This window comes from Radiomyces spectabilis (assembly GCF_025331425.1).
Source record: "Radiomyces spectabilis strain NRRL 2753 chromosome Unknown BYT42scaffold_1, whole genome shotgun sequence".
Classification (NCBI taxonomy): Eukaryota; Fungi; Mucoromycota; class Mucoromycetes; order Mucorales; family Radiomycetaceae; genus Radiomyces; species Radiomyces spectabilis.
The window spans coordinates 25,379-37,508 of record NW_026251926.1 but is presented as its reverse complement, the minus strand read 5'-3'; the positions used below and the strand labels follow the sequence as shown (position 1 = coordinate 37,508).

At 44.7% G+C, this 12,130-nt stretch overlaps 7 protein-coding genes across 7 annotated transcripts; 4 read left to right on the top strand and 3 right to left on the bottom strand.

The window, feature by feature from the left end:
* The first annotated feature begins 354 nt into the window (after positions 1 to 354).
* Positions 355 to 2,485, top strand: BYT42DRAFT_550503 (P-loop containing nucleoside triphosphate hydrolase protein). Its single transcript, XM_051566141.1, has 6 exons — positions 355 to 551; positions 609 to 705; positions 769 to 887; positions 952 to 2,176; positions 2,236 to 2,278; positions 2,355 to 2,485. Exons 1-5 carry the CDS (start codon positions 487 to 489, stop codon positions 2,251 to 2,253), a joined length of 1,524 nt encoding a protein of 507 aa, XP_051427805.1. The 5' UTR covers positions 355 to 486; the 3' UTR covers positions 2,254 to 2,278; positions 2,355 to 2,485.
* A 470-nt stretch (positions 2,486 to 2,955) lies between these two features.
* BYT42DRAFT_541566 (uncharacterized protein) lies at positions 2,956 to 3,447 on the bottom strand (the record flags this gene model as incomplete). Its single annotated transcript, XM_051565559.1, has 2 exons — positions 2,956 to 3,231; positions 3,304 to 3,447. 2 exons carry the CDS (start codon positions 3,445 to 3,447, stop codon positions 2,956 to 2,958), a joined length of 420 nt encoding a protein of 139 aa, XP_051427804.1.
* A 164-nt stretch (positions 3,448 to 3,611) lies between these two features.
* BYT42DRAFT_640463 (uncharacterized protein) lies at positions 3,612 to 4,230 on the top strand. The gene is made up of 2 exons (XM_051572527.1): positions 3,612 to 3,738; positions 3,808 to 4,230. The coding sequence occupies exon 2, from the start codon at positions 3,876 to 3,878 to the stop codon at positions 4,041 to 4,043; it is 168 nt and encodes a 55-aa protein (XP_051427802.1). The 5' UTR covers positions 3,612 to 3,738; positions 3,808 to 3,875; the 3' UTR covers positions 4,044 to 4,230.
* On the top strand, positions 3,640 to 3,873 carry BYT42DRAFT_609069 (uncharacterized protein; the record flags this gene model as incomplete). Its single annotated transcript, XM_051571217.1, has 2 exons — positions 3,640 to 3,738; positions 3,808 to 3,873. 2 exons carry the CDS (start codon positions 3,640 to 3,642, stop codon positions 3,871 to 3,873), a joined length of 165 nt encoding a protein of 54 aa, XP_051427803.1.
* A 1,038-nt stretch (positions 4,231 to 5,268) lies between the features above and the next one.
* On the top strand, positions 5,269 to 7,162 carry BYT42DRAFT_435 (uncharacterized protein). The gene is made up of 5 exons (XM_051563481.1): positions 5,269 to 5,347; positions 5,417 to 5,650; positions 5,724 to 5,864; positions 5,933 to 6,792; positions 6,854 to 7,162. Exons 1-5 carry the CDS (start codon positions 5,342 to 5,344, stop codon positions 7,068 to 7,070), a joined length of 1,458 nt encoding a protein of 485 aa, XP_051427801.1. The 5' UTR covers positions 5,269 to 5,341; the 3' UTR covers positions 7,071 to 7,162.
* A 92-nt stretch (positions 7,163 to 7,254) lies between these two features.
* BYT42DRAFT_541564 (6-phosphogluconolactonase) lies at positions 7,255 to 7,980 on the bottom strand (the record flags this gene model as incomplete). Its single annotated transcript, XM_051565558.1, has 1 exon — positions 7,255 to 7,980. The coding sequence occupies one exon, from the start codon at positions 7,978 to 7,980 to the stop codon at positions 7,255 to 7,257; it is 726 nt and encodes a 241-aa protein (XP_051427800.1).
* A 223-nt stretch (positions 7,981 to 8,203) lies between these two features.
* On the bottom strand, positions 8,204 to 11,378 carry BYT42DRAFT_296 (Pleckstrin homology domain-containing protein). The gene is made up of 5 exons (XM_051562890.1): positions 10,493 to 11,378; positions 9,885 to 10,421; positions 9,733 to 9,804; positions 8,900 to 9,655; positions 8,204 to 8,834 (listed from the first exon to the last, which is right to left on the bottom strand). Exons 1-5 carry the CDS (start codon positions 11,201 to 11,203, stop codon positions 8,334 to 8,336), a joined length of 2,577 nt encoding a protein of 858 aa, XP_051427799.1. The 5' UTR covers positions 11,204 to 11,378; the 3' UTR covers positions 8,204 to 8,333.
* Between the last annotated feature and the right edge of the window lie 752 nt (positions 11,379 to 12,130).

The following is a 12,130-nucleotide window of genomic DNA, read 5'->3' as shown; positions in this document are numbered from 1 at the left end:
CTTCACAGAGTACTCAACGGATTTTACTTTATTATTTTAAATTGCTTCCAATATCATCTTTAATCTGCGCTCAGTATACTGGTTTTGGCATTTCATTGACGTTTTACTTGCTATGCTGTTCAGTTGAATTCACGGCGGCCGGCAATGCAAATCCTTCTTTTTTCTTGTTTTGTCGCACCGTGAAATGGGTTCGACTTCACCCCTTCAACTTTTTTCATACATTATGCTCTTTTTTAATGTCTGTATTTACGTCTTGCTTTTTAAAACTCTAGCCAAACAACTCGATAAGTTGCTCGGCAATATAATAAATGTAGTTTCTCAATCCTTTGATCCCGAACGTCGCAAGCTGGGTTTGAAAAGGACTCTGGGTGCAACTTTCTCATTTGCTAGACTGTGGCTTGTGTTCGGCATATGCTGTGAAGCCGCGTGCTGGGGCCAGTCCATCGATCAAACCACGTTTGTCAGATCATCCATATTCATTCTACCATGTCGGCAGTACCTAATCAGGCCGGTTCTTGGAGTACGCTCGAGACTCCTCTCAGCGAACCTATGTAAGTGGACCAATACCTAGTTCTTCGGCATCACACTGCTTACCTGTTCGATGATAGTATGGAAACCTTGGGTCTCCTCGGATTCGACGCCATGACGCCCGTTCAAGCTGGTGCCATTCCTTTATTTATGAAGAATAAAGATGTGGTTGTCGAGGTATATACAAAAGTAGTAAGACAACAACCGTGTGACTTGTTAGCTTATGACACTATTGAATAGGCCGTTACTGGATCGGGCAAAACGTTGGCATTTGTTATACCCATTATCGAGAAACTGACCCGGCGTGAAGATCCTCTCAAGAAACATGAAATTGGTGCGCTAATCATTACGCCCACACGGTAAAGAATATTGACTTTTGTTTCAAATGCAAACCCATTGCTAACGATCTTCTGAATATTATAGTGAACTTGCTCAACAGATTCACTCCGTTTTCAGTACATTTATTGACGATCATCCCAAGAAAGATCAGCTCACACTCGGACTGTTTATTGGAGGCACCACCACTCTCGCACAGGATATCACTACGTTCAACCAGTCGTGCCCACGCATTCTCATTGGCACACCCGGTCGTTTGGAGGAATTACTGACCCGATCTCAGAAAATTGTCAATACGAAAGAACTGGAAGTCCTCGTCATGGATGAAGCGGATCGTTTGCTTGATATGGGCTTCTCGCAACAGTTGAGCCGTATCATCGCACAGTTACCGAAACAACGTCGTACGGGTCTGTTCTCAGCTACAATGACCGACGCCATCTCGGAACTGGTGCGTGCCGGTTTGCGTAATCCAGTTCGTATTGTAGTCAAAGTGGAGGATCTTACCAGCAAGGGCAGTGTCCAGCGAACACCCGCTTCACTGGATATCAACTATATCGTCTGTGATCCTGAACAGAAATTGATTCAGCTCGTTCGTTTATTGCAAGCAGAACTCAACGATATGGAAGGGGCAAGGAAATTCATTGTCTACTTTGCTACGTGCGCTTGCGTGGATTACTTTTACAAACTGTTGAAGCAGATCGGTGACCTGAAACCCTTCTCACTTCATTCTTTGCACGGACAGATGGATACCAAACGTCGAACCGCGACATACACCAACTTCACCCAACTACCACCGGCGGTACCTGCAGTTTTACTGTGTACGGATGTCGCCTCCCGTGGTCTCGATATTCCTGACGTTGATTATGTTATTCAAATTGATCCGCCGCAAGATCCTAAAGCATTCACTCATCGATGTGGTCGTGCCGCACGAGCCGGCCGTAAAGGAAAAGCAACCGTGTTTCTCATTCGCGGACGTGAAGAAACCTATATCGAATTCTTGAAGCTTAGAAAGATTCCTCTGGAGCGCGGTTACTATCGGCTTGAAGATGGCTCAGTCTGCGACAATGTCCTGAAAAACGACGATGCCGAGGACGAAAAGATCACCACGTCCGAAGTTGAAGATGCTTCGGTTGCGCCTTTCATTGCTACACTCCGTGCGATTGTTAAAAAGGACCGTGATATGCACGATCGTGGTATGAAGGCCTTTGTATCGTGGGCTCGCGCTTATTCCAAGCACGAAGCTAGCTTCATTTTCCGTTTAAAGGATGTCGATTTGGGAAGAGTTGCCACTGGTTACGGGCTGTTAAAGGTACTGCTCGTAGTCATAACAAATTAGATTTCGGCATACTTACCCCATTGCTTTTTAGTTACCAAAAATGCCCGAACTGAAAGATGCCAAACGAATCAACTTTGAACCTGAGGATATGGATGTAAGTCGTCATGGCGTACAAGATCAAGTCGAATAGGGTCTCATCAGTTATTTTCCGTTTACCGTCTCTTTTAGTTTTCCACATACGCATATCAGGACAAACAGCGAGAAGCGAAACGACAACGCGAAGCAAAAGAACATGAAGCAAATCTCATCACCAGATCGGCACAATCACACAACAAACCCAAAAAGTAAGCAGATGATGAAATGGAAGGGGTTATGTGGAACTGCGATGACTGACGGTTTGCGTTTGTTTATAGGACCACAGCATGGTCTGAAAAACAAAATATGAAGGATCGCAAATTGGAACGCAAGCTGAAAAAAGAACGCAAGAGAGAATATCTGAAGCGAAAACAAAACGAAGCGGAGCAATCGGCTCAGAACGAGGATGATAATGATGACGGCGATGACTGGGATGAATTGGCAGCCGAAGAAAGAATGGCCAAGAAAGCAAGAAAAGGCCGTATCGCAAAGAGTACGTTTGATGATATGGTAATGGGCGACAGCAGCGACTTGTGATTTGCCTACCACAGATCACTTGTTAGACGGTCCGTTGGGATAGAGTTATTTCCTTTTAATTATATTTCATGTACAATTTTGAGCATAATATGGCATTTTTATAAACATTTCATCATTTTACGTGTTCAAACACTGGCTTGGATTTACCATACAGGATTAGCCATGATCACATCGATAATTTGATCAAAGATCGCTTTTCTAGCCTTCATATCCTCGACAGGCTTTAAAGCAATTCCCAGCAGAAGCGGTCGTTTCTCGTACGGATTCATGGCGGCGATAGCCTGCATAATAGACGAGGCGTAAAGCATGTACAAGTCGGACTGCGGTCCGGTGGACTCGCCAAATAAGAAATGACCTGTCGTTGGTACATTGGCTGGATTGCTTGCCCGGTGAGGTGCAATATCCAAGGTGGTATGAATCTATGCGCGGGCGTATAAGTTCATGTCATTTGGAGTCAAGTATCATCGTCTCCTTCTTGTTCTATTTTTTACCAGACTGCCAATCCTGCCATACTGTGTAATAACGGCAAAAATCTTGTCCTGGAACCCGGTTAAAAGAATCTCGGTATGAACGCCGTCAATGGTGCAGGCTGCTTGTCTATTTTTGAGCGGAAACTCCTTTTGATCGTCGGCCATGGTGTATCAGGAGTTCGGCACGGTTCGGTGTTCCATTGCTTCTAGCCAAACTCATAAACCTCCCTTTTTGGGTCCGCAGTAGCAGTCACGAATAAGCACCGTTCACGCGGACATTAGGGTTTTGGCACTGCCCCCCAGTTCAGATTTTGGTATCCATTCTTTTTCAACAAACGCTATCAACATAAAACGAACATGCCTAAATTCGGACAAGCCATGGCGGTCTCCATTGGAGCTTTAGCTGGGGGTGCGGCTGGGTTCTACTTTCTGGAGATGTACAAGATCAAATCCAAGGTATGTATAGTTTCTCTTGGTTCCATGATTTGAATCAAAGAATCCATTCTGAAGTAAAGATCTTGATAGGAACAACGATTAGCCCTGCTTTTAGAAAAGAAGCAAGAACTGGAAAGAAAAGAAGAGCCATTATAGACATGACTTTTTTACAACCGCCTCCTCATGCCATACTGCGGATCGCTCATATTCCAACTAATCTTTCTTTCCTGATCTCTAACATTTTTTTGTTCATGTATACTTACCCTTTATCCCTTTTTACATTACATTTTTTTCTCCCTCCCCGCCACCCAATGATAGACCATTAGCAACTATTCTGGATTTTTTGATCCGAGACTACTCTTCATAAATTTTCTTGCGATTTTTCATGATGTTATCTCATGAATGGCGTGTTGAAGTTTTATCCTTCAAACGGAACGTGTCGTATATTGACGATTATATTTCTTCCTTTCAACTATATAGATAAAGTTATGAATATCATTTACCCAATTGACCTTTTTTTTATTGCACTTGTTCCATGCAAACACTTTCTGAAATGATACATTGACTTTTGTACAGGGATCCACACGTTAATAACCATTATGTCCCCGGATATGACTAGATATACTATCCGAAGTTTTGCGTTTTAACCTGTTTGGGCTTTTTTCTTTTCACTATTTGAAGATGATATTGAATGGATCAAGGTTTGTCACAGTCTATTTGCCCATTCAGTTTTTCAATAGACTGGCGCAAAATCATCGAATTGTACGGAGTTTTAATGTGACCAGTTTGTGGATTGACATGTTCCTCGAAACCTGAAATCTGCCAAAAAAAAAAAAAGGCTTACCATTCGCATATTACCCTCACGGAAAGGTTTACTTCTCCATGCTGTCGAGATTATGTTTGTTACGATCCACAGCGCAACGGAGATTGCAGCAAGGCTGTTTTGCGGTGTCGCATGTAGCTCGATCGTATGGATCAAAGTAAGTTGCTTTTTTCTCGACTGCGGCTCGATTCGTCGATGGATAGGCTCTGAATTAGGCTTCTCTCCTCCTAGATCTAAAATTGACGATACCAAAACGAAACAACTTATGGATGATATTCGAAAATTAGAACATAAACTGGATGCTCATAAAAAATCGGTAAGAGTCTCAAGATTCGATGGCTGTGTGGCAACTCGCCGTTGACTGATCTGTTTTATGCATTGTAGCTGCAACCCTCGGCCGTCAAATTCGATGACAAGGATATTGTAGCCATTTACGAGGAGTTATCGGCTGCACCACCGACTCGTTCAAAGATAGAACGTGATTACCTAGAAAAACTGAGAGTCAAGTTTTTGGATACCCGATCGACGAGTGGACAGTTGGAAGACAAGTCGACTTTGACGGCAGCATTACCTTCGCCAACACCCAGTGAGACGCTTAGCCAGACCAATGTCGACGGCGATTTACCAATTTCGCAGCATCCTCAACAGAATGCACTGGTTCTAGACGATTTTGAACAGCTGATCTACGCCAATGTAAGCGAACAACGGGAAATGGGTCTTGGGGTGCAGCAAACCGCTTACATGTGTTTATCCTAGGCGCTGGCGAAACGTCCACGGGAAGCTGAGCAGGCATTAACACTGATGAAGGTAAATCGATAAAGGCACCTGTGATTGACCAACCCCCCCCCCCCCAGCTACTCAACCTATATTCCATAGGATTACAATTTGCAACCATCCACAAAATGCTTTAATCATCTTATGGATGCTTATGCTAATGTGAAAGACGTGGAGAGCGTGATTGCGACTTTCAAGAGGATGAAGGAAGAAGGATTAAAGGCTGACATATACACTTATGGAACCTTGATCAAAACCTTTGTTCAAAGCTCAAGATTGGAGGACGCCTTTGTGATCTTTCGGAAAATGAAGACAGCCAATATGATTCCATCTCAGGTAAGCGATCTATGTGGCCAGCATACTGTAATTCATCCTTTCATTCTGCTTACCAGTAGCATAATTACATTAGCCTATTTTCTCCATGCTCTTGAGTGGATGTATCACCATGCAGGATATTGACAGAGCGTGGCGGGTGTTTGATGAGATGCGACTTGCATACCATCAACCGGACGAAGTCAGTTTTACCTTGATGCTTCACGCATGTGCCGAGGTATGTCTCCAGGTGCACGTCTAAAAACACAACTCATAGGGCTGACCGTGGATTTTTTGTACCTTTAGCGAGGAGAGGTGGAGCGTGCTTTGAATCTTTTTGAGGACATGACAAGCCAGCATCTTTATCCAACGGATGTGACTTTCAACGTTCTCATCAATGCATGTGCGAAACGATCCGATTATTTCGACGAAGCATTCAGCCTACTACAGCAAATGCAGGAAAATGGATTTAAGCCCGATCGCATAACTTACAATACCTTGCTGAGTGCATGCGCACGAAAGAAACATCTGGCTTTAGCCCGGGAGATTTATCGTTCCATGCTACAAGATACGGACGTATCGCCTGATCAATACACTTATGCAAACTTTTTTTGGTGTTACGCCAGTTTCAATCCACGTCCAGCCATCGAAAACCAGGCAGCCGAAGATGCACCCGTGAAGCAAGAGCAAGATGAAGAATCCAATAGCCTCGTTTCGCACTCTATTCTCTTCCCTCAATTGCCGGATCGACGATCGAAAGTGGTGGCCGAGGCGAAGGCCGTCTTTCACTACATGTTGCAGCAACATATTCCCGTGAACACCCCTTTACTGAACGCGTACATCTCGACACATATTTCGCAAAAGCAGGATCGCGAATGCTTACAGCTTTATGAGCAATTCGATGATATGAAGGTACAGCGTGATGGTTACACCTTCTTATCCATGCTCCAGTTCTGTTACAACAAGCGAGATGCATCACTGGCTTGGAAAGTTTGGGAGGATTATCAAGACTTTCTCGAAAAGCGAGCTGCCATGTTCCTCCCCTCGGATGATCCTCTGCAGGCGAAACGAATTGCCAACGATCGTACTTATGCGCAACACAGGGAAGGATGGTCATTGCCACAACAACGTGCCCTTACGCTTCTGATGGCGAACACCTTGGCAAAGTACGTATCCTTTAAATTTATTGTATGTCCGGGCGCAGTTATCTGATATTGTGTATTATAGGACCAACGATCTGCAGCATAGTTTGTCTCTTCTGGTGACTCACTTTAAGAAAGGCGGGCCATTAGCATCACTTGCGATAAAGTACGAGGATGTAAAGACCATTCATAACAAGTGTATACAACTGGAAGACATGGATGCCAAGCAAGAATTGATGTCGCTGTATGCGCCTCGACGTCCAAGATTAGCCCCTGCGAAATACAGACGTGTCAACATGTAGATCCACCTTATCATAGACAAAATAGAAGCACCACCGTAATTCCATAACATAGTGTCATTTGTATTTTATATCAATCATTTTTTTCTTTCTCTCTCATCATTCATTTGAACACTCCAAAATGTCATCATAAAAAAATTATCGCACTTATGTTATTGCACGCTTGACGAGTAGAATAGGATTTATCTTATTGATTGAGAAACCTTGCCGCATCGGCATCAATGTACCAGCACGTCGGTGCCTCCAGTCGCTGGGTTGGCCACCCATCGGCATAATCTGAGGATAGCACTTTACTCACCATGTAGGCTTTAGGTTTTCCAACTGCAATGATAACAATTTGTTTCGCTTGATTGAGAAGCTTATACGTCAATGTAATACGCTCGGGTGGAGGTTTCGGAGAATCGGTAATGGCGGCCACCCAGCGGTTGTGTTCCTCCAGCAACGGATGACCAGGGAACAGGGAGCAAAAGTGACCGTCAGGGCCCATACTGACAAGTACCAGGTCAAAGCAAGGGGCCGAGTTTTTGAAAAATTGCTTTAATTGTTTTTCGTACTCTTCCGCTGCTTGTTCGGCTTTCTCTGGGCGAGCAAGATCCGGGTGAATGGCGTGAATCTGATGCGGTTGTAAAGGAAGATGGTCTAGCATGGCTTTTTTGACTTGGCCGTAATTGGAGTCCGGATGATCCCATGGCACGCAGCGCTCGTCAGCCCAAAAGATGTGCCATTTTGAAAAGTCGATGGCCGTATTATGCTGAAGCTGTTGAATAATGAGCGGTGGGGTGGTACCACCTGTTACCACCAACCGAAATTCGCCGTGATCTTGAACAGCATCTCGTGAATGCGATTCAATCAGGTCGTTCAAGGCCTTGGATAACGCGTCGTGGGTCCAGAAAGGATAGATTGGCTGAGTCATGAGCGGGAAATACGACCGTGGAAAAGTTGCTGTGGTCCAAACGTCATTGTTTTTAATGCAGCGCCCGTTGCGATAGCGGGGTAACAAGACCATGTCACACAAGAAAGATCTTGACCACAACCAAATCTCTCCCGAGTAATGCGACTTGGCACTGTATGTATAATTTATTTTCACGTGATAACAAGATATATGTACAATAAAATGAAGAAAGTAAAAACAGAGGCGACCACGAAACAGATATACGAAAACGAACTACATGTGAGAGAAAAAATATTATGAATGTAAATCGCCCATTCGTTAGTGGAACTATGGGGACAAGGCTGGCAGCATCAATGGAGCAGAAATGAGACAGGCTATACAGGAGCACGCTTGTCTGATCGCAGCAGATGGTCTATGACAACATTGATGGCCCAAACCCATTCTTCTTTTTCCTGTCGACTTGGTGCATAGAATGTCCAAATGTCTCCTTGGGCCGAGATTCGCTGATCGTTCTTGAAAATAATGATCCGTTGCCGTTTGGTGCTAAAATAGCGTCGCAAGCGAGGTTTCCACAGAGAGAAAACGCAATCAATGTCTTCGTCGGCTGTCGCTAGACCATCTTTGAAAAGTCGAGCGGGTCGGTTCGGGTTTTCCACCGTGCTCGTGTCAAGCGAAATGCCACCCGAGTAAACATAGCAGTTGGCTATATCCAAGCGCCCCTTCTTATGATGAACACATGTAGCCATCGGTTGACAACTGCTTGGTGACCGCACAAACATATCGTGAAATAACAACCATCCGTCGGAAGTCAAGGTAAAGATCTTTTGTGTAAAAGTTCCTCGAGATTTTGGCTGGAAGTATAAAATGCCTGATTTCTATAATAATGTTTTAGCTCTCCCTTTTTTTTGGAGTCCATCCCAGCATTTTTTCGTTTGCTTACCACGACATCACGACATTGCTCGTATAAGCAATAGTTCCAAAGACGCGTATCGGCCACTACAGGGGACGTGGCAGTGGCTCCAACTTCTGCTGACGCCGTATGGAGTGAAGTATTGTGAGGTGCGACGGAGATGGCGTTCCGCACGTGAACATCCCGCTCGGCTTCCTTATATGCTTTCCAATAAACAATCAAACTCGACAGGTAGTTCACCCAAACATCGCACATTTCAGCAGAATAGGTTTCGAACTTCATGATCAACCCGTTTTCCATGATTAATTCCAAAATGGCTTTTTGTTGGTCCCTTTTCGTGCCTGTGCGTGCAGGTTGGAATGGTACGCCTTGCACGTGGCCCAATACCGGCGTTGAAGAATTGGCGCTCACCCCGCTGATAGCCGCTTGATTGGGAAAATCGTTGGACGAAAATGACCGTCGTACATATAGCACTTCAAGCAGATCAATCATGCCGGATGCCTCTCTCATCATCTTTAATCGTCGATTATGTTCCTCGCGTTGAACATCCACATCGTCACTTGCAAACGGTGTTATCACCGTGACATTTGACTGAGACCCTGCATTTTCCTCGTTATCCATGTGACACCGAAGATCGGGCGGTACCACTTTGCTGGGCAAAATAAAATACAGGTACTGATCAAATGTGGCAAAATAAAAGCGTCGACGAATGAAACCACGTGTTCGAATAGGCTTGCCAGAAAAGTCGGTTGAGCGAAACATAAATCCCTCCACAGGTGGTGGCTCCTATCGATTGGCAACAAAACACTCGTCTTAGATGCTATATGCAGAAGCAACTTCTTTTTCCGTCGCCATTGGTGTACCTTTAGTGTGGTGCCTTGAAGCACAATGTGGTTTGGCATATGTTCGATGTGGCGAAGTTCTAAGCGGTGTGTCTAAAAGATGTAGTCACTTTAATAAACAAGTGGCATACAACGGCGAGAAAGACAGATGCCTTCTAAATATGCATTTTTACCTGTTCAATGCTTTGAGCACAGATCATTGTATCAGCTCGCTGACGTCCATCAATCGTCGATTTCCAGTAGATCCATTCCGCTCTATCTTTGTTTGTCCAGCACATACCGAGATCAGTTGTACCTAATTTGGTTTCCAAAAGATGCGACCATGCATCGTCTTCTTCCAGTACTTCCAACACGGCGGATAATACGTTATCGGACGAGATATCAAAGCGTGGCTCTTTGTCCGAATCCGTTGTAAATGGTAAGTGCAGACGTAGGTCAAGTAAAGGAACGAAAACTTCACACCACAGCGGGCAAGGACGGGTAGCCATGGGAGGTAAAAGACGATACAGCGCAAGGTACCACTCCTGGCATAAAGTGACGGATCGGGCTTGGAAAGTGAAGGTGACAAAATCTCGTTCATGCTTGGAAGCGTGTCGGAGACAAAAGGTATAATCTAACGGGGAATATAAAAACAGCTGCAATTGTTTGGCACGTTTGTTGCCGTCCAAGTAAATGCGATGCTCTATGCGCGCTTTGGGCCAGCATAACGACTAAAACAAGACAATGCATATTTAAGGGACGCATGCATAAACCTGTGTCATACCAGGCATAAAGCACCTACCGGAGTGCTGTAGATAGTCAGATGTGTGGAAGTCAACACCACCCGCATTTGACGCCATTGTTCTTTTCGAAGTCCAAAACGAGTCTCTTTTGAGGCTTGGTACCGCGCTGGCTCGCTTCCACTACCATTGCCCGATCGCATGTAAAGAAGGGCGTCCTCCTTAATCACCGTGCCCGCTCGTACACTTGTGGAGGCTCGTGCAGGAGTATCGACATTAGGAACGAACACTGAACCCGCCTTGCGCCAGAGCATGGATTTCGGTTTTCGAGCAATGGATTTGACGAGCGAGCGTCGTTTTCGTCGATGGTCGGTCTCTGTGGAAGCAAGTGGTTGGGCCTCGGTCTCATTCTCTACATCCGAGGGGGACTCGGTCATAGGTCGATTGGTGATATTCCCATTGGCGGATCGTGGTGCGGGCCGCACGGTCTCGACAGATGATATCGATGCGTTGGAAGATAACGGTAATTTTGTGCTCTCGATCAATGCGGAATAATCTTCGTCATTTTCGCTCTCCGCCTGTGGATCGATGGCGTTATGACGACTGGCCGACGACGCATAGGAATTGGCTGTGACAAAGCTGTCGCCCGAAACCGAAGACGCCGTTACAGACGGTCTAGCGGATGTTTCGATCATGGAAGACGGCTCAGGCTTAGGTTCACTCTCGCTTGTCCAACTAACCCTATCCATTGCGATAAGAAAAAAAGTGAACATGAACAGTAACTCTTAACCATGATCTACCTTGACTGCAACGGTGGAGGAGTCGCACGAGTCGAGGGAGTCTTGGCAACAGCAGGTTCGTCCTCTGAACCAAGTTGAGTTGGCAAGGACTTGATATCCCATGGACCAATGAAGACTCGATTAGCGCACTGTCTTTTGTGCGATTCAATGGGGCCCATGTCGAACAGAAAAAAAAAAGTGGTCTAATAGTCCGATATTTGTAATTTCAAGCCGCAAAGAAAGAGATGTGCGGGAAACAAGACGACCTGCAAAACTAATCCAGAATCTGAGTCACAAAAGGCATTGATAAACCATCCTTCAATGAAGTATTTTTAGCCCATTCCACTATTCACTACTGTACCATGTTGGATACAATATATGGTAAATAATTCTTACAGACCTCATGAGCTCCTCAAAAATATCATACACCTTTTTTGCTAGCTCCTCCTTTCTCAATACAGCTCCATATGTCCCAAGAATAGCTTTTTGTCTGGATGTGGGAAGGAACCACATCAGCAACAATTCATTTATTCATATCATTGCAAAAGGTATTTGCAAGGTAGCCTTTTGCCGGTTTTGCGTCACAATTCACATTGCTTATTTTATATGGCGTGGACAAGTGCAGTAACTCGCCATTTATTTTTCATTTCAAACAAATTTCTCAGACTAACATGAAAAAATTGCATAGAAATAGAATAGATGGCTGTCAAATAAACAGGATTTCATTCAGTACAATACGTACATAACAAACATTTTGGCAACATGTAATCGTGAGCAACCTGCATCATTTCATGCAACCACAAGCAAATTGTACATCCCATTCCGACGCTGACCAAACGATCGAAAACATGTATGACGATCAGCAATGCTTACCCTCTTATTAACTTTCCTCCGTCGTTACAGAGACAGTCAATAGTAGAG